At 32.1% G+C, this 19,052-nt stretch overlaps 1 protein-coding gene and 1 long non-coding RNA gene across 13 annotated transcripts in view; one reads left to right on the forward strand and one right to left on the reverse strand.

Annotated features, from left to right (window-relative positions):
* LOC140534326 (uncharacterized) overlaps positions 1-6,548 on the reverse strand; it is a 42,528-nt gene extending 35,980 nt beyond the window's left edge. For all 3 annotated transcript variants that reach the window (XR_011977246.1, XR_011977247.1, XR_011977245.1), the window contains exon 1: positions 6,463-6,548. This is a non-coding gene — a long non-coding RNA (uncharacterized lncRNA). The remainder of the gene's footprint in view (positions 1-6,462) is intronic.
* USP15 (ubiquitin specific peptidase 15) overlaps positions 1-19,052 on the forward strand; it is a 196,257-nt gene that overhangs the window by 75,822 nt on the left and 101,383 nt on the right. For 6 of the 10 annotated variants that reach the window (XR_011977244.1, XM_072655244.1, XM_072655245.1 and 3 more), the window contains 2 exons: positions 1,505-1,591; positions 7,064-7,208. Coding sequence is in view for 9 of the 10 variants with exons in the window: in XM_072655244.1 (XP_072511345.1) it covers positions 1,505-1,591; positions 7,064-7,208 (232 nt within the window). In the remaining variant the exon portion in view is untranslated. Of the gene's footprint in view, positions 1-1,504; positions 1,592-6,421; positions 6,880-7,063; positions 7,209-9,484; positions 11,436-13,848; positions 14,044-19,052 lie in introns of those variants that run through there. The other 4 variants (XM_072655250.1, XM_072655252.1, XM_072655247.1 and 1 more) reach the window with 4 other exon arrangements.

Raw genomic sequence — 19,052 nt, forward strand, 5'->3', positions numbered from 1 at the left:
TAGATAGATATTTAATCTTTACAAAACCTACAAAAACAGCTGATATTAGTTTTACCTTTTCCTTTTAAACACCATTCTTTCTGGAGATGTTAATGAGTATGGTAAATGACTAGTGGTCAGCAAAAGAGAATATATATGGATTTAGCTACAAGTTCATTGTATCAGAAGGATAAAAAAAAATTTAACATCAAGGGTACTTTTGTACTTTGAAAGTTTGAATCAGTAAGTTTACTGCTAGAATTCTCTGTAGGATTAAGGGTATACCTGAGTTCTTACTTGTCTTCTGGAAAAGTTGTGAGTAGATCGAAATTCAAAATAAAAATATTATAAAAATAAAATTGATCCTGTCCCATTTCCATTTGAGCCTCCCAAATTTAGAATTTGTGATAATGTTAGTATTTTACTGAAGTTTACTTTTATGCTGCCAGTGGAAAAGGAACTTGCCAAGTAAATTAATAGTTTAAACCAGATTATAGGAGAAATTAACTGTAATTAAATAGCTGTAATTAATATGTAATAATGTAAACTGTAATTAAATAACAAACCTAAGGATCACCAGTAGAACAGTGTATAGTACAGTAGAAGGAGCCCTGGATTTAACAATCAAATTTGAATGCTGCCTGTGCTACTTAATAGTTGGGTAACTTTTGGTCAAGTTAACATCTCTAGGCCTGTTTCCTCATCTGTAAAATAATGTTGAATTGAACCAAGGCTTCTTTACCTGGGTTCACTGAACTTGTTTTCTAAAACAAATTATTTCAGTATAATTGGTTTCCTTTGTAATCCTATGAATTTTTAAAATGCATTTTAAAACATCATTCCAAGAAAGGATTTGTGTTTACACTTCACCAGACTGCCAATGAGATCCATGGCACAAAAAAAAAAAAAAAATTAAAACTCTGAGTGGGTCTGGATGATCTGAATTAACAAGGTTTTATTATATGACAATTTTGATATTAATCAGCTTTGAATCTGTTGGTCAAAAAAGAATTTTTTGTGGAGTATCTTTGTGATTTATTCATGCTTTTTCTGTGTCTTGTGGATAATGAAGAGTTGGTTGTTTAACTGAGTTATAAATTGGTTTTGTGAACAATTGACTTCTTGGCTTCTTAATGCATAATACTATTCTGGATTGACTGAGAGTACTATAAAATATTTAAATATTTTAATTCATGGAACATTGGCAACAAAATGTTTAGTGGTAAATGTTTAATTTTTTTAAAGTGATACATTTTATTTAATAAAATAATCGAAGGAATGACTGTCAAGCAAATGCTTATTTAATTTGGCTAATGAAACATAAAGATGGTTACTTTTTTTGCTGTTAGTTTTTATGTGAAGAATGCATTTTGAATTTGGAAACCAATTGATTTTAGTGGTTTTTGCTCATAACTTTTTCAACATTCATTTACTACATACATTGACATTTGTTCTTTTCTTTATTTCATGATTAATTTCAGAATTCAGCATCTTTATCTAATTTGACATTTTCATATTTTTAAAGGTCCCCAGGTGCATCCAATTTTTCAGCTTTACCAAAGATCTCTCCTTCATCTCTATCAAATAATTATAACAACATCAACAACAGAAAGTAAGCAATGTATCTTAAAGAATTGTTTGTTTAATTGAATCGCCCCTTTGTGATTGCAGAAAATAACTCCTATCTAGAACTGAGAATAATTTTTTTGCATTAGTACTGAGTTTCTCTAAATTACTAGTTAGCTCTCCGCAAAATAAAATGAGCAAGTATGCTCACTTATAATTTTGCTCTTGATTTAATATATATATTATAATAAATAATTTGAATCTTGATCTAAAAGGGGGTATCTGTCAAGTATAATAAAGTTCCTTTAGAATTTGATGTTTCTAACACCAGTGATCACAACCAGTTATTAAAATGTATAAATAAAATTGTTAAAAGAAATATATTTTTGATATGAACAAGTATTAACTGGCCTTTCATAACTATATTTGTACCTTTACATGGATCACCTTATATTTATTTTACAGTTATCCATGACTGGCAATGATGCATATTTTCTTGACACATTTGGATTAACATATACATATTATAATTATATAGGCTTTAACTTAAAGTTGTAGTATTTGAGACTAGAGCAGTTAAATTCTGGAAAGAATCATTTAAGGATTTTCATCCTTGATAGTCTCTCGTCCGAGCACGGTGTTACACGTGTACTGTTAACTGTGGTTACACTCTACTACACCTATACACTTTATGCTTTACATGTCAAGCAATGCAAGCACCTGGTGTAGGGCAAATTCAAAGGAACTCAACCTGTGTCTTTCCATTAAAATACTATTCAGTTTGTTTTGCCAGATTGGTATTCAGTGGAACAAAATTTAGGCAAAAGTTCTATAACACAAATATTTTGTACCATAGCTTCTATTAAATAAAAATTATCAGAAGTGATTTTTTCCCCTGAGCCACGTTTCTTGATATTAAACAATTAAAATACATGCTATTTAACTGTACATGGTAAATATGTATGAAGTTTACATAGTGAATGTGGTAAACTGGTTCCTGACTGTTACGGGACAGTATATTTACAGTTTATGTTTGTCTTACCTTATGATGAAAATGGTTGTGACAATCAGTTAAATAAACCACAGCATAGTAATATATTACGTTAGTGATTGGATTATTTTGGAAACCTCTTTTAACATTTTGGCTGTAGTTAAGATTTATCATCACAGATAATTCTGTTATAAGGAAATTTTATTAAAATTCTCTCAACTACCATTGTTTAAATATTAATACATCATTTTAATGTATAAAAGCATGTTTCTGTATTTGTAAGATTTACTGTTATGTGATAATTTAAGCAATGCTAAATCAGAATTTTTTTTTTGCTTAGAGAAATGTTCATTAGAAACTACATTATAAATATTTCAGATTGTATTCTCTGGTCTTTTCTTGACTCACTCTTCAGTTTTTTAAAGCATAAAGTAGAGCAGGGTAGAACTTCAGGTTGATGTAAACATGACTTGTGAATATAAAATATATGAGGATCACCCTTTTATACTAAGTGCCTAAATGAAATTCCATATTCAGTAGCCAGTTATTAAGTGTCAAGCAATGTTAATACACTTAGATTGTGTTGTAAAATAAATTCATATGATGATTTTATGTGATCAAAGTCTTGCAAAATTCTATAGTAATTCAGTATTGTGATTTAAAATTTGTCATCATGAATTTTGAAAATTCAGTTATAAGTGACTTAATATAGCAAATGATACATGTAATGTAAAACATTTGATTCTTTTAGCAAAAATTTCCTGATAGGGCAGAAAAAAGTATGGAAAATATGTGGCCAGAATTGTTTTTCTGTTATGCAGTTTGGTTTTTTTTATATAGTAGCTACCCATTTTATATCTAGTTTATACTTAATAATTCAAAAGATAATGAAATATATGTATGTGAGGTATACACTTTATTATTTCTCTAAAACAAATCATATCCAATTTTCTAGCCTTGTGAATTGTCGACTCAACTCTCATTTTGATGTAAATATATTGCATCCCACCTTCTCTAAAATCTATTCCTCCACTTTCGGTGTACTTTGTATTTTTTAGCTGATCCATTAGTTACTCCCTTTATTTGGAAATGAAATTCCTCCAGATTGTTAGAGGAATACTCCAATATTTTTAAGACAATATCAACTAGTGTCTTCATTTAAAACTAATTTCTTCTTCCATCCTCCCTTTTCCTCTACTCTGTAAACCTTTTATCTCTCAATCTTAGTTCCTTAAAAAGAATGTTATCATACCAAAGAAAACGAGCGTCTGCCACCTGTTGCTGTACTCTTAATGAACAAAGAAAGCCTTTCCCATACCAATCATATGGAACTTTTCCAGTGAATATTACAGTAATTTGAAATACAGAAGGTTCCAAAAGTCTTAGGGCAATCTTAAGTTTAAATCAGTGAGTTTACTGCCAACATTTTCAGATTAAAACTGCACTAAAACTTTTGAATCACCCTGTATAAGACAATGTGGTATAATTAGAGCCTTGTTCCTAGGATTCAGGAAACTTGCATGGCTTTGTGATTAATACGCAGGGTAATCCTGACAAGTCACTTAAATGCCTTGTGTCATGGTTTGTCCTTTTGTTTTGTTTTGATTTTATATGTAAAAATAAATAGATGAGCAGACTGATAAATAAGTAAATGATTGGATCACGTGTAAGTTCTCTTCAACCCTAACTTTCATTGATTCTATAAATGACCTACTTCATCTCTCCCACTCAAGAAAAGTGCCCATCAAATGTAAAAATTAAAAGAAGTTTCTCTGAGGTAACACCTTATTCTGTAAAGGTCTCTTTATCCATTTGGGAAAGTCCTTATAATTGTCCCATCTTGAATGTTACAAAAAACATTTAAATTTTAGAATAAATATTTCTAATGATTTCAGATGATACAAATTACAAACAGTTTTGGTTTTTGCAAAAATTTTTGTTATAAGTTCTTTTAAGTAAGAATACCTGATGCAGATAAATCTTGTGAGTTTTTTTTTAAAAAGCACATATTTATATGGCAGGAAAAAAATAAAGCTGTACAGTTTCTACAGGTTGAAGCCATTGGAAATAAAGACAAAATGCCTAAAATTATTTCAGGCACCACTGGGAAGATAGGAATCAATTTTACAAGAACAAATTTTAACATTCTTTTACTATTGTGTAAAGCTAGCAATATCCTAAAACAATCTTCTTTTAATGTAATCCATTCGATTTACTATTGAATTTGTTGACATTGTGCAAAATAAAATTGCCTTTTTTAGGAGACTGACTTAGAGTATTGTAATATGAAAAAATTAATTTTAGTTGTACAAGAGAGTGGAGATTTTTTTAAACTTATAGAATGTTTTGCAAATTATTTAATGTGATTTACTAAAGGGAGTATAACAGCATTTCTATCAAAAGTTTTATTATCAGCGTATCATAAATGGAATGATTTGATTGAATCATATAGGCCATCTCCTGCCTTCTGGGGAAGCAATTCTTAATTTGTCACCAAAAGAGTCTAAAATTTAGCTATTTCTTAAGCTCTTAGAAAATGTTTCTTGTTCATTTCCTAATAAGCAAGAAGCATGATTACATAGCTACCAAAAAGTTCTCATGTACCATTTATGTTATATATAGAGAAGAATGCATATGATTATATGCTTGTGTAGTGAGACCATATATGCTTTCAGTTTTGTGTGTGTGTGAGAGAGAGAGGGAAGGAGGGAATAGAGAAAGAACACATGAGAGTGAGCACCTGGACATTCAGTTGTGCATATTTTCCCATAAATTATGACTTGTGAATACTGAGACTTCATTATGTTGTTATGTGTTGTTTATAACATGTTATTAACTTAACATGTAAAATGCAGATACTGTGTTTTTATGCCGTGTTTAGAACACGGCATTTTAATTTTTAGCAATACAAATATAGCATGATTTAACGTTATTTAAACATTATGATAATAAAATTCCTTTAATGGATGTTATATTAATTTGCTTTCATATTTAATAACCTATAATGAGCCTAATAATTTGCAGAAAATAGTGCATTTGAATTTTGTTTTTGTGACACCTTTAAAGTATTTGTCTTTTAAAGAGGTAAATTGATACAACTCTAGCATCACTTAATTTATTTATAGTCTTTTACTTCTATTTCATTTAAAGAGTCATTTTTTTCCCCACTAAATTTTTCATAATTTTGATTAGTTTGTATTAGGTATGTAATCTTAGGTTGATGTGGGATTGCTTTTTTTTTTTAAGTGTTAATTTGCTTGGGAGGGCAGAGAGGAAGGTTCAATCAATAAGTAACCAAGACTTAGAGTAGTATAATAAAGTTCAGTTCTTAAAACTAATAATAAAGGGAAAATATGAAGTATTTTTTATATCTTGGTTATCACTTATAGATAAGATTTTTTAAAATTAGCACACCATAGATTGTAAGCTACTGTAGTTAATTTTTTAAAAAAATATTGTAAGATTTTTAAATTCATCAATATTTACTCATAACATTGATTTTTTTCTTTCCATGTTTGCTTTTATCAAATGACCTTGTGAATCTTATTCAGGTTTGTTCTGACATGGAAAAAAGTATTGAACAATTGCAGGCATGCCTTGAATAGTATCCAAAGCTTCTCCTGTGAATATTTTATGATTACTAATAGAAAGAATTTAAAGTTAAATTTACTCTTTTACATAAAATATTTTACTTATTTAAAAATAGTATTTCCTTATTGAGTTACTTGCCTTTTTAAAAATTTGCCCTTGTTATACTTAAGTTTTAATTAATTGGATTTTTTTCTAAAACATTAATAGGTTTGAAAATAAAAGGATACCTTTAAGCAAATTAGCCTAAAATCAGTCATCCAGTGATATATAACCTACTTAAATCTAAGAAGCTTGAAGAAAAGGAAAGCTCTATATTGCTAGTAGGGTATACCTACTTAGAATCGTTTTGTGCATTCCTGATCACCCCAGGCTTTTTCTGTGTTTCAGTGCTGGATTATGCTGTCCCAGCAGAGAAACTATAAATAGAATTTTTAGTGCATCAGGCCAGTGATGTCACAGTGGCCTTGGAAATCTCAGCTCTCACCTGTAACTGAAGTACAACTCCTCCTTCCCATTTCTCCCATTCTCACGCTTACAGTAGCAGGATGCAAAAGAGACATAAATGAGATGATCTATTGCTGCTGGTGGTGTTTAAAATCTGAATGTTTTAAATTTGATGAAACAGCAATGAAGAATGGAGTTAGCTGTGAAGCTGCTCCAGTTAATCAAGGGTAGACAAATACAGTAGTAGTCTGTATTGGTTGGTGTGATACATGATGCAGGGTTTTTGATGACTGATCGAGGGATGTGTGGTGGGTTTATTTTGGTTGGGGTTCAGAACTTAGAAATATCTAAGTTAAGCACTTTTTAAAAGCAAAAATCTTAACTGCGCCATTTTTGTCATAAGTAGTATAAAGTACTATATGTGTGTTACAGTACTATGATCCATGGGTTTTTTATTGACTGCATTATGAAAGCTGTTTTGTTTTCTTCCAGTGTGAAAAATTCAAACTATTGTCTCCCATCATACACTGCTTATAAGAATTATGATTATTCAGAGCCAGGAAGAAACAATGAACAGCCTGGCCTATGTGGCCTAAGTAACTTGGGAAATACGTGTTTCATGAATTCAGCTATTCAGGTAGGTGTTGCAAAATAAAATGAGATGAATTTATTTTTTGGAAATCACTAGTTTTGAATAGTGGAATAATTTTCAAATTTATGTTCAGTGTTCTAGAATGTGTATCATAACATCATTACCACACCTCTGGTTTAAGCAAGTAGGTGATTGGTTGTTAGTGGTAGCTTAAAGAATGTTTCACTCAGGTATTCACTTCAAAGGAGAAAATATTTAGGTTTCTTAAAAGCAAAGCCTCAAGATTAGGTTTGCTCATCTCTTTACACTAAATAAAGGTTTGGGGTTTTGTTTGGTTGGTTTTTTTTAAGACATATTTGGAAACACTAAAGACTTTTTTTCTGTCTCTATGTACAAAACATTAAATTATATGAAAAAGACGTTCACAGGAAGATCTTGTCAAAGGGGAAGAATCTAATATATTGTTTCAGACACCAAAGTCAATAAAACTAAAACAGTGCTAAGTAACAACAATTTTTTAAATGGGAATTGTTTCCTGACTACCATGTTAAAAAATCACTTTTCTTTAAAAGTTTAAGCTAAAGTTTCAATCATTTTGTGTTGTAAGAGAAAAGTTATTTTTTCTTACTCCCTTGGTAATGCTTTATTTTTTCCTCACCTATGTGGGCTGTACTACCTGTCAGTCTAAATTATAAAGAGCAACTTAGGTTATGACCTGGAAGAAGGCATTAGACTAGATGGTTTCTGAAGTCTCTTTCAACTTTAGACAACACTGTGTGATATATAGAGATATATATATTTGTAGGTATATTTTTAAGATCTCATTTTTCCTCAATTCACAAAATCCTAGAAAAAAGGCACTACTTTCATGCTGTGTTTCACAGTTTAGTATTCTTGCAAAAACTTAGAACTGATTACTGATTTAGAGTTTTCTTATTTTAACAGTGCTATTTTATTCTCTGGAGATTTGGATTGTATTTTCCTTAAGATTTGCTGAATTCTAAATCCACATTTTAAGTTTCTTTATTTGAGCTGTTAATTAATTTTAATTTGCAATGTTAATCTAACCTCAAAAGAATGAGACTCAGAAGATTTGAATGTAAGTTATGACATTTATATGCCAATAATTGCCTAGATGACATATGAAGTCCCATCTTCCAACAGTTCTGGGAGTTTTAAAAACAACTGTCATTGATACTCTGGTGTAATTTTTTCAGATTGCCTTCCCTCAGAAATTAGCTGAGAAAACTGGTATTGAGAAAAAAGGAGTTCAGAATAGGGGTGGAAGGTTTTTCAGTGGATTTGGTTGAGAAGTGCTACAGTGCCAGTTTTTATATAGTATATAGCTAAAGGACACTGCACAGCTAGAGGTTAGGATAAGGAAGTGCTAGATAACAAGAGAACATGCAAAAAAAATCGCATACCATATAATTTTACCTAAGATCTTGATGGCACTTACCATAGATTGCTAATTCCTTCTCTAACAACATGGTATTCTTGAATCACCCATAATCTGTGATTTTTTATTTGATACCACCCCCACACCCCCCATTGAAGAAATTGTACATTTGTTTTTCAGAAAACTTAACTTCTGATTAGTATGTAATGCCTTTTTATTATTGTTATTTCATAATACTTTAGAAAATGACTTGTCATATTTCAGATAAACATTAGAATTTGAAGTGTTTGGAAAAGTGCTATAATTATTGTTCATGGTTAAAATGTATTTTCTGTCACTTAGTGAATCAGTCTAGGGATAGGAATTTTTTTTTTAATCCATAGTCTTGAAAATGTTGCTAGAAAATCAGAATAACCTAAGAAGGATTTTTATGTAAAATTGTGAAACTTATTTCAGTTTTTATAGTAATAACTTACAATATTTACAGTGTTTACATATTTTACATACTATTTTACTGAATCCTTATTACAACCCTTAGGGGAATACTAGGGCAAACTGAGGGTTTCATGTTGTTTACTATTTGACAAAAGAGGCAATTGAGTCTCACTGCAACCGCACTTGCCACACAGCAGTCCATGAGCTCTGAGACCAGAACCCAGTTGACACTTAGGTCTAGTCAGTCACTGGGACCAGATTCTTGTTAGCTTCACATTGTGCAGTATTTCTCACAGTGTTAGCAGTCTATAAATAGTGATCCAATTCAATGAGCTTTTTGTCAGCAGACTCGAAATAGATTTAGCTTTTTTTAAACCTTATTGTGAATGTTGTATACTTAAAAGATGAGAAGCTTTATATTAACATGAGAGTCTACCTTTTCTGTTGTTTTTAAAGAGATTGTGAAGGTGTTTTTTTTTTTTCCCAGGGCTTGAAAGATGTTCATTTATAGCCAGATCTCTTAATAATTTGTATTTTCGTAATTTACCAAGAGTCTCATTTCCTTATACATGAAACATGATTACTAGAAGGAAGATTCTACTTGTTATATATATTGAGAATTCTGAAACAGAAACTTGGAATTTTCAGGGTTGGAAAATAACCCTGATCCACTAGTCCAATCCAAATCTAAAAATGCACCCCCTCTCCAGCCTCCAGCACTCAGCCTTTGCTTGAAGAACTGCAGCTAGGGGCAACATCCTCCCTCTCAAGGCAACCTGATCCACCCTTTGGATTCACTTCCTTACATTCATCATAAATTGACTTCTTCTCAGGTTCAACCCATTGTTCCTTGTTCCCTCTTCCATCTTCTGTAGCAAACAGAATAAAATTCATCCTCCTCCACAACAGAGCTTCAAATACTTGAAGACAATGGTGTTCCCCTATTAAGTCTTCTGTTCGTTAGGCTTAACATCTCCATTTCCTTCAACTAAACCTCACATAGCCTGAACTTCAGGCCCTTCACTCCCCTGGTTGCCTTCAGGTGGCCTCACTAGGACAGTAGGGTACAGTGGGACCATTACCTCCTTAATTCTGGACACATTCTATATCCTTTCCTGCCTTTTTTAATGCAGTTGATGGATCACTTAGTTTTCTTGGTTTCCATATTGTAATCCACAAAAAACCCAGTTTTTTTATTTTCAGACTGCTATCCAGCCACATTTGCCCACCTGACAGAATTGGAGGTATTTAGGCTTAGGGTAAAGTTGATTTTCAAATCCAAATGTAACTCTCTATGCTTGTAATCTATTAAAAAATTTTTTTTATTCAACCCAGTGTTTTATCAGGATTTCTTTAATTCTGTCTAGGGTATTAACTATTTTTTCCAGCTTTGTGTCACCTGGAAATTTATATGTATGCCTTTTGTGCTATTATCCATGTCTTTGGAAAAATGTTCAACAGCAAAGGACAAAGCATACATCCCAGGAACATTCTGTTGAAAACCTCTTTTCAAGTTAACATTAAATCATTAAGGACTATTCTTTGAATCTGGCCATTTAACCAGTTAGTTGCCAGTCTAATTTATATTTGCAATTGTCTATTTCCACAAGAATACCATTTGAGACTTTACCAAACAACTAAAATCTGGGTAAACTATATGTACATCATTCTCCTAATCTACTAATCCAATAACTTTATCAGTCAAAAATGAGGTGTTTATCTGTTCTTAATGAAGCCATGCTTGGCGATTCTTTAGAATAAACTCTTCCTTTTTTATATGTTCACTAACTGTCTCTTTACTAACACAGTCTAGAATTTTGTAGGAACCAAAGTCAGGCTCTCTGGACTAGTCTTTACATACTTTCCTTTTTTTTTTTTTTTTTTTTTTTTATAAATTAGGATATTTGCTCTTCAGTGTCCTACAGTACCTATCCTCTTCTAACAACAATGGCTCAGTAATCACAGTTATTTCAATGTTTTAGGATATAGTTCATTTTGGCCAGGTGATTGGAATTCATCAATGGCATCTAATTGCTCACCTATTATCTCCTTACTTCACTTATGTTTCCAAATGTAAATTTACCTAAAAGACTATTTTACTGAGAACTCACACAAGGCAAGCACTCACATGGAAGTCAGAAGAAGAGATATAAGGGACATTCTCAGCATGTCTGAAGAACTTTGGAATCTGTTGTGAGACATGGAAGACACTGGCATAGGACTGCCCAGCATGGCATGCATGCATCAAAGAAGGCACTGTACTTTATGAGCAAAGCAGAATTGCAGTAGCTCAAAAGAAGCATGAGCTGTACAAATTTGGAGACATCTCCACTTCAAATGTTCGCGTGGACCATCTGTGTCTGACCTGTGGTAAAGCCTTGCAAGCTTATATTGGTCTTATCAGCCACAGTCAGACACGCCATCCCTTGACCCCAGCATAGAGATGTCCTTTTGCTTCTGTTTGGGAACAAAAGACAATATAACCAGCTTTCCTTGAGTATCAACGTTCTACTAACCATCTTTGTCCTGCTTTTTCCATTTCAAAGATTCTTCTATTTGGTGGAGAAACCAGAAACAAAATCAAAATTGAGTGGCTCAGCTTTTCCATGGATCATCCCTTTCTATCCCACTCAGTAGTCCTATTCTGACCACTTTCTTTTCCCTGGTAAAGTTTTTTTTTTTGGGGGGGGGGGAGGGATGGCAGCAGCTTTTCTTAGTTTTCTTTACCAACCTTACTTCGTTCTGAGTTTTTACATTCTTGACACTATACTTAGAGGACCATGCCAGTCTTTAAATCCGTTTTTATATCCATTACTAGCATTTGCTTAAGTTTTTTTTAAAATATTACCTAGCACAGTAGTTCTCTATACATCCACATTGTTTGAAATTGCATGTATTCACTATTCCTAAGCTGCCCATCCTTCATGGACAAATTGCAAACTGACTTCCCCTGGAGAATTTTATTTCATAGTAATCCTACCTGTCCTTTCTCTGAACCCTTTGAAATCTGTTCTTCCAAACTATAGGTGCATGTGTCAAACTATTCCAGGATTTCTTCTCCTTCTTGGTCACAGATTCTAACATGGAGTGGTCACTTCCCCCAAGGCTTTTACTTATTATGTCCACTCCAGCATTCCATGCTTATAGCCTCGAATGAGGTCCAAAATAAAAATTCACTTTCACAGGATAAAATCTGCTCATAATAATATTTTGAGTAAATGTGAATGATAAACAATTTCATGATGTTTTGTATGTGTTTCTCTAAGCTCAATAGAAATATTTTCTCTTAAATATTTTATTTTTAAGAAGTTATTTTTCTTTTTGCAACTTCAGTATTTTAAAGACTTTGTTACTTTCAAAGTTAGAACTGAATAAAATATTTTATTCTTTAGTTTTGATTTTAAAATATTTGTGTTTAAAATTGCATTGAACATCAGCTCTTAAAAGGCAAAAATATTATTTGCAGATTCTTGCATGACATTCTGATTAATAGTAATAGTATTTCTACATCTCTTCATATTAGTATATAACTTACACAGGCCCAAGATGGAATGACAGTAAGTAGACATTTGATGTAATGTATTTTAGGGGGGAAAATTTTTTTCAGATGTGATAATTTCCTTGAAAATGACTTCTCAGGAACTATTATGGACAATAATAATACAGCTTTTTTGTTTTCTGTTTTCATTTTTTAAAAATTTTTTGATTACTGCAATGGGCCTAAAAGTATAACTGAACACAATTAAATCAAGCAGTGTGTTTTCCATATGAAAAATGTATTTTTATTACTCTCTTCTATATTATGGGTGGGAATACCTATTAGCAGGTTTGTCAACTTAGTGTATCATCACCTCTACTTTAAAACAACTAAGGTGTCACAGTTGAGGCTTTGGAAAAACTATGATTTTCTAGAAATCTTAATATGATGTGGCACTACTATTATTGGTTTTTAATCATATTGGTAAATAAGGTTTTCTTTGAGAGTAAATTTTATATTATCAGAAGTGCTATTAGCAATCAGAATCAGTTTAGAACATCATAATCTAAATGAGTATTTAGATAAATTCACAATAAGAGCTGTTGCAAAAATTTTCCATCTTTTAATAGTCCCTACAATTTTCTTTTCCAATTCTGCCAGTGCTGGGAAGTGAATGGATAGCTGAATATTTTTGCTACCTAGTAAAATTCTGCTACCAGTGTTTTGTTGTTTGGGTTTTTTTTTTAATTTTGGCACACTGAAGAATTTAATTTATAGAAAATGAGAAACCCAGTTTTCAGGTTTGGAAAATGGTTTTAATCTGAGTTAGGTAGGTTAAATCACTTCACTCCTCATCTCACACAGTGCCTACTCTATGGGAGGAAAGAAAGCTTCCCAATGGACGGCTAAGGTATCAGTGGATCCTTTTCCAAGGGAAGAGGCAGTGCATTCCAATCTGCTTTTATTTTTTAAACTAAATTGTTGAAGACTTTAGAATTCTTTAAGATGTTTTTTAGGTGTGGATTAAAAACAAAATGTTTACAGTGAATTTCATTAGGCATTCCATTCTTTCCCATTTAGCATTGTGGTTTTTTTCAATGCAAATTTCAACAACCTGAACCTGAAGCCACTGGCCAATTATAAAGAAATTTGTCTAAAAAATAATTTTAACTCAAATCCTGCCACTCTCAGCATACTTAAATAAATTGTCCTTCCTCAGAATTCCTGGGTACATTTAAAAATAACTTATTTTAGGTATATATTTTGAGGGAAAGTATCGTCAATTAAATTATTTTGTTAGGGTTAATACTGAATAAAATAGATTTTAAATATTCATGTTAATAACTGGACTTCTGGGTATTTCTGTTTCACAGAAGTGTAAAGTGAATGACTTGATCTGGCAGTAAGACAACATTATTCCTAGATGACTCTTAGAAGAATATTTTTGGAAGCAGTGGACTAAACTGTAGTGCGGGGGAGATTGAACTTCAATAGTAATGACGTGTCTTTTATTACTAAAGGACTCTGTTTTAAGATATAATAAGAAACAAATAAATCCCATGAAGAAATATTTTTAGTCTATTCTTGTTTTTTCCCCTTAATTAAAGAAAGGAAGTCTTTCTATAATGTATATCTACTTAATATTATTCTCCCCAAACTACTAAAAGATTTTTTTTTGTCTTATCAGCTATATTTTATTCTTTCACTGTTTCATTTTGGAGGTTTTAGATTTTTCAGTATCTTTATAGAGAGGTTTTAACACAGTGTGATACAGATAAAAGAAGATATTTTAAAGAATTATAGATAGCTTAATAATGGTGTGTCTACTACGTTTTCCTGCAAATAGGAACTTAAACTATGTTGACAAAATACAGGAAAGTACTTATGTACTCTTATACCTCTCCCAAATATGGATTCATAAGAAAAAATAAATTTACACGACCTTTTAACTACCAGCAGAAATTTTTAAAATTTTCTTGTTGGGAATATTTAGGGAGGCATGTGTGATTTTTCTATTTAGTGATAGTTGAAATTAAATGACAGACAATGGAGCCTCTACTGTGAGTGGCAAGAAAACATAAATATTCAGCAAAGAAATATTGTAAATCAAATTAAATAGAACAAGATCTTTGAACTTCAAAAGGTCATCATCATAGCAAAGGAATAAAAAGGAGGATTAATAATCATAAGCCTTATTTGTAGAGCACATAGAATGAATAGGATGGTCTCAAATAACCTAGTATTAGTGATCATGTTTTGCTTGGTATATATACACCTTTGAAGCACATTGATCATTTGACATAGGACTGGAAATGAAAATGAGAAAACCAAAGTCCCCAGAAATAACATAATTTGCCATTTGGAATCATCTCTGAAAGTGATCTTTTGGAGTGTGATTAAAAAAGATTATCTTCATCACTCTTGGTAACTTTGAGTAAATGTCAGATGTATTCTTTGGTTAGCTATATTTAAAGTTTCTAGGACCTAGGCTATTTGTCTATATTTATAAAGGCAAAATTATTTATTTAGACTCCTGACTGCTGTATATATGTACCCTCAAAGTTTTGTTTCAGTGTATGCTTTTATAATCTTGTTGTTTTTACTAAGCTGAAGGAAGGAAAGTATTTAACTCTCTTATGCCTGGTTCTTTAGAGAGTGGCTCAGCACGCTCCCATGCCTACATACCACCCCACCCTCCATCTCCAATTGATTTGGTGCCCTAGACAGCCTCCTGAAATATCCAGCCTAGTCATGTTTGATGTGGAATCAATATAGCCATGTTGTAGAGTTTTTTTTAGTAAGTTTGGCTTGCTCCTACCTCTATGTAGGACTCAAAAATGGCATTGCTTAAATTACATAAATGACTTGAGTTAGCATAACCCATTAAGTGTTCTTTGATGAAATTTCATATTCCCTTTCACAATAAATAAACTGTTCTTTCCTTCTAGAGTTTTAAATATGCTATTTTTTTTATCTTAAAGTATTTTTAGTAGGTACCAAACTACTCTGATGCTTCATTATGTTGCTATAACCATGGGTTCCTGAAGGTTATGTCAGTAGAATAAATTTCTACCAAGCAGGAACAGCTATGAGTAGTTCCAGTGTTAGATTGTGTCTTCTGAGTGAGAACTGCATAGCTGAGTACAGAAAAGCTCAAGTAGTAGGTTTTGTGTTCTTTGGCTATGATGATACATGATAGAGCTAAACATAAACCATGACCTTCTGTCTTTGTGTACGTACAAGTACTTTTTCTATGCCAAGAACTGGCTAAACCCTGGTGATACAAATTAAGATGAAAGTCCCAGCTCTTAAGGAGCTCGTACTCCACATATAATTCAGATACAGTGGATAGAATGACTCAGTTATCCTAAACATGCATTGTTCAAAGTGGGGAACAATCTACCATCATTGGGAAAGGGATAGTCACCTTTGGTATGACAGTAGCAAAATGAGAGAAAATTAGATACAAGAGATTTCATATCAATATTTAGGTCACCCAAAAACATTAACTGTTGGTATTCTGTATAAGATTTTGCAGAATAACTAGAAAGTTAGCATACCTCTAGTAGAATAGATTTATGTCAATATTGATTTTTGTTCAGCAAATGAAACTAGAACACATAAAGAAACAGCAGAAAAATGGAAGGATAGTCCATGAATTGATTAGCCTCAGATTTGGAGGAAAGGTAGTAGAATTTATTTCATCATTCACCAGAAGGCAGTGTGAAGTATAATTTTATGGGACATTTAATCAATTTTTCTCATAATGTGTATAAGCCAAAAACACAAAGACAGTAATTGCAGACTGTGTGCCAATGTTTACTGCAGAGGATAAGGAAGTAGAAAACTACTATGAAAAACAAGTAGGCTCCTCTAAACTAAGTCAGACATATAACTTCATGCTCAGTGACTTCAATATGGATTCAGGGGATGCTGGCAAAAACGTGTTAGAAAATATGCATGGAATCGAGAAATTAAAGTCAGACTGTGTAAACCTCTTACCTTTCAGTCACTGATATTTTCTTTTGGAGATGGAAAGCACTGAACATTGTATTATCCAAACTGTCGCCCAACAGTTCAGATTGGTAACTACTCTGTAATCTATACTCTTAGTTGCCTAGGACATGGAGAAATTAGGTGACTTCACTATCATCTCCTAACTAGTGTTTTATTATAGACAGGACTTAAAGCCCTACGTCTCCCCAACAGTCCTGTTAGCCTCCATACCACTCTGCTTCACTATTCCTTAAGATACAAGAAAGCTTTGGGTCTTGATGCGGAAGTTACTTACAATAAGCATCATCTGTAGAGTACAAGTCAAAATCTATGCCAAATTGGAAGAATGAACACAAAAAAAGACACTGTATACAGTTATATACCTCCTACCCAACCTATTTAAACAAATTTTTGTCTCTGAACAAATGAGTACTGAATAAAAATAATGATATTGGCTCTTATCACCATATCTTAGAGAAATTTAACTGATATAAAATATTCATCGAACAAAGAAGAAAATCACATCATCCAGCCAAAAAAACCAATCTCCTTGCCAAGTAGATATGCCTGGTAACAAAACATAGCGCAAGAGAATGAGAGACAATTAAAGACAGTATCACCTAATAAAACCAGAGTGGAGGAGAAATTAGTCCTAGGGACAGCTTGATATGAGAACTAATTGAGCCAAATCATTCTAAGAATATTTAATTGACAAAAGTGGGATGAGGACAACAAATAAACCTGAAGTAAGGTTTTATTCAACATTTTTTAAAGTTGCGAATTCAACAAATGTCAATTAATATAAACATTTCCTTATACGAAACAAATATACAAAAGTGATTGTATATGAAACTCTACATATGTCTTACGGGCAGCTTGGTAGGTTTTTTTGGAAGCCAGTACAAACCAACAGCACAGCTTCAAAGTTGTCCTCATTGACATTCTTTTTCTCTTTTTTGGAATCATTACCATTAATACCTCTTAACCCTATATCTTTCCCCAAAATTCTTCTCCCCACCCTATACAAGAAATAATAAAACCAAGGCAAAAGAGTTTACATGTTGGTCATGTCTGGAAAATGTACGTCTCATTCTGCATCTCCAGTCCATCACTGATGTTGAGGTGAAAAGCTTATTTGTTTTTTATTTATTGGTCTTCTATGGTTGTAGCTCATCATTGCATTGATCAGAGTTCTTCTTCACAGTTGTTTTTATTTACAGTGTTATAGTCATATAAATTGCTTGTTTGGATTTGCTCATTTTTCTCTACATCACTTCACACAAGTCTTTCCAGATTTTTCTGAATCATTTCTTATGGCATAGTAATAATCCATTGCATTCATGTGCCATAATTTGTTCAACCATTCCCTACTTGATGGGGGTGTACTCCTCTTAGTTTCCAGCTCTTTTCTATAAGAAATGATGTTGTATGTATTTATGCATGTGGGTCCTTTGTCTTTTTTTAATCTCTTTGAGGTACATAGCTAATGATGGTATTACTATGTCAAAGTGTTATGCACAGCTTAGTCACTTTGGGAGTGTACTTCCAAATTGCATTCATGAATGGCTAGACCATAGTTCCATAGTACATTAATGTGCCTGTTCTCCCCACATCCTCTCTAACAATTACCATTTTCTTTTTCATCATTTTTTATTAATTGGATGGATGTGAGAAAGAACTTTAGAGTTGCTTTAATTTACATTTTTCCTAGTATTAGTGATTTGTTGCATTTTTTCCATGTAACCTTTCATCTTCTGAGAACTGCCTTTTCATATCATTTGGCCATTTTTCTTCTGGGTAATGGTATTTGTTCCTCTTACGATTCTATCAATTCCCTTTGATTATCAGCCCTTTTCAAAAAAGTTTTCTACAGATTTTCCCCCCAGGTAATTGTTTCACTTCTAATTCTAACAGCATTAATTTTGTATATGTAAAAACTTTTGAACTCTATGCAATCAATTGCTTTGTTATGATCTTCTCTGTCTCTTGTTTGGTCAACAACTCTCCTGTTCACTGTGGTGAAAAGTATTTCATTCTCTACTTCATCAATTTGTTTATGACATGAGCTATTATATCTAGGTTATGTGTCTGTTTGGAGATTATTTTGGCATATGGCATGAAATATGTTCATTTAAACTTAATTTCTTCCAAAGTACTTTCTAGTTTTCCTTAATTGATTTTCTAGGTTTGATTAAGCTCTGTGTTAACTATGTCCCTTTGCTGCTGGATCTTATATTCCTAATCTAACTAAACAACTTTAATAATTTTAAGTACTACCAAGTAGTTTTGATGATTACTTTGTAGTATAATTTTAAGTCTTTTGTTCTGCTAGGGCCCTTTTACTTCCCATTGTTCTTGAGATTCTTAACCATTTGTCCCAAGAAATTTTTTTCTCGCTTTTTAAAGTAACCCTTTGATAATTAGATATTGCTTTGTGTATGTAAATTATTTTAGGTAGCATTGCCATTTTTATTACTTTGGCATGCCCCAACCATGAGCAAATTAATCTTTCTCCAATTATTTAAGTTTATCTTTATTTCTGTAAATAGTGTTTTGTAATTTTGTTCACGTAATTGATAGA

The sequence above is a fragment of the Notamacropus eugenii genome, chromosome 3, assembly GCF_028372415.1.
Source record: "Notamacropus eugenii isolate mMacEug1 chromosome 3, mMacEug1.pri_v2, whole genome shotgun sequence".
NCBI lineage: Eukaryota > Metazoa > Chordata > Mammalia > Diprotodontia > Macropodidae > Notamacropus > Notamacropus eugenii.